Raw genomic sequence first — 2,500 nt, forward strand, 5'->3', positions numbered from 1 at the left:
AGGAATCTTTTACTTGTATATAAGGCAGCAGAGCAAGTCTCTGTCTGTCTGTCTGTCTGTCTGTCTGTCTGTCTGTCTGCCTGCCTGCATGTTTATCTGTCTGCCTGTCTGTCTGCCTGCCTGCCTGTCTCTCTGCCTGCCTGCCTGCCTGTCTCTCTGTCTGCCTGTCTGCCTGCCTGTCTGTCTCTCTGCCTGTCTGTCTGCCTGCCTGTCTGTCTCTCTGCCTGTCTGTCTGTCTGCCTGCCTGCCTGTCTGTCTGTCAGTTAAGTGCCCTGCTCAGGGACACAACGATAAGAGATACTGCCAGTCCTGAGTTCTGCTGATAAAGACCAGGTCAGTGTGGTGCTGCCCTCTAGTGGCAGGTCTCTGCGTGACAGCATCCACTCCTGTAGACAGCCAGTTATACTGTCATGTATAAAATACACCAAAACACACACATATGGACTTATGCATACAGACTCATAAACAGGATCACCTGACACACACACACACACACACACACACACGCACACATACACTCCTACAGACACACACACACACACACACACACACACACACTCCCCCCCCCCCTCACCCTTGCAGTGGACGGCCACGGCCCCCTCCGTGCTCTCACACACGTGTAGGAAGCGTCGCGTGATGAGGTCGGTGGGCGTGGTCCCGTCGATGAAGAACAGGTCGTGGTGCTGGAGGCCCGCCTCCTGGAAGCGCCTCCCGTCGTAGATCTTCCTGTTGAGGCGGACCACCGCCGAGACCCCGCGCTCCTGGAAGTACGGGAAGTAGGCCTCCGGGGCGTGGAGAGGGTAGCCTGGACACACACACACACACACACACACACACACACACACACACACACACACACACACAGTTAGCATAAAGAGGCTCATGAACATAGAACGGCACAGTGCAATAATAATGACATCCCACTTTACTTTTTGATTTACTATTTATACTGTAAATTGTGTCTATTGTCTTATTTGTATTATTTGTATTATTTGTATTATTTGTATTATTTGTATTATTTGTATTATTTGTATTATTTGTACTGGATGCTGCATTGTCATGGGACCGAGCCTAAGAATTTTACTCCCTACAGTGTAAGGGTAGGGCCTACACTCATGTATGAGACGTAACAATAAACTTGAAACTTGAAACTTGAAACTTGATAAAGAGGCTCTTATTAAAGAAGCTTATGTCTCCCTACCCCCTCCCTAACCCACCCTAACCCACCCTACCCCCTCCATAACCCTCCCTAACCCACCCTACCCCCTCCCTAACCCTCCCTAACCCTCCCTAACCCACCCTAACCCACCCTAACCCACCCTACCCCCTTCCTAACCCTCCCTAACCCACCCTAACCCACCCTAACCCTCCATAACCCACCCTAACCCACCCTAACCTAGAGACAGACAGACTGACCGTTCTCTATCTTGCTGCGAGGGTGGGGGCCGCTGAAGGCCAAGAGTTTCCCTGGGACGACCCAGTTCATGTCTCCATTCTCCACTTGCTGAGGGGGGGGGGGGGGGGGGGGGGGAGAGCAGCAGAGCACAATAGAGAAACTAAAGTCAAGACAAGGTACAGTAACTCCTGGTCTAACATGTTGGTAGTTGTCCTGTCTTGATTTTGTTATAGATGGTGTGTGTGTGTGTGTGTGTGTGTGTGTGTGTGTGCGTGCGTGTGTGCGTGTGTGTGTGTGTGTGTGTGTGTGTGTGTGTGTGTGTGTAGGAGTGCTTGCTATGTGTCACTGGTCATGTGCTGCTAGGTGTCTGGTGTGTATTCTTGTCTGCCTTTCAGGTGTCTGTTTGGACGGCCATTTTAAATGTGTTAAACACCTGCCCAGAGACTACAGTTGTTTATGACTTACATTGTCCCTGTAAAACTAAACTTAATAAAGTAAAGTAAAGTAAAGTAAAGTAAAGTAAAGCAAAGCAAAGCAAAGTCAAGTATGAGACAGTCATACCTCATAATGCTCATAATCTTCCACGTCAAACGTCTCAAAGTTGAAGAATCCGTACTGCAAAGCCTGTGGTGAAAGAGATAGAGATAGAGTCTCTGTCTGAAGGCAGGAGCAAAAACCAGCACCAACACTCTACTGCCCCCTACTGCCCCAGAGGAACCAACACACTACTGCCCCAACACTCTGCTGCCCCCTACTACCCCAGAGGAACCAACACACTACTGCCCCAACACTCTGCTGCCCCCTACTACCCCAGAGGAACCAACACACTACTGCCCCAACACTCTGCTGCCCTCTACTACCCCAGAGGAACCAACACACTACTGCCCCAACACTCTACTGCCCTCTACTACCCCAGAGGAACCAACACACTACTGCCCCAACACTCTGCTGCCCTCTACTGCCCCAGAGGAACCAACACACTACTGCCCAAACACACTACTGCCCCAACACCAACACTCTACTGCCCCAACACTCTACTGCCCTCTACTACCCCAGAGGAACCAACACACTACTGCCCCAACACTCTGCTGCCCTCTACTGCCC

General features: G+C 50.8%; 1 protein-coding gene across 1 annotated transcript in view; it reads right to left on the reverse strand.

Annotated features, from left to right (window-relative positions):
* LOC310821982 (dual specificity protein phosphatase CDC14AB-like) overlaps positions 1-2,500 on the reverse strand; it is a gene marked incomplete at both ends in the record, with an annotated part of 8,738 nt that overhangs the window by 1,844 nt on the left and 4,394 nt on the right. Inside the window, 3 exons of the mRNA XM_083694271.1 lie at positions 575-805; positions 1,417-1,504; positions 1,958-2,020. Coding sequence (XP_083550397.1) covers positions 575-805; positions 1,417-1,504; positions 1,958-2,020 — 382 coding nt within the window. The remainder of the gene's footprint in view (positions 1-574; positions 806-1,416; positions 1,505-1,957; positions 2,021-2,500) is intronic.

Source organism: Argentina silus (genome assembly GCF_951799395.1).
Source record: "Argentina silus genome assembly, chromosome: 22".
NCBI classification, from domain to species: domain Eukaryota; kingdom Metazoa; phylum Chordata; class Actinopteri; order Argentiniformes; family Argentinidae; genus Argentina; species Argentina silus.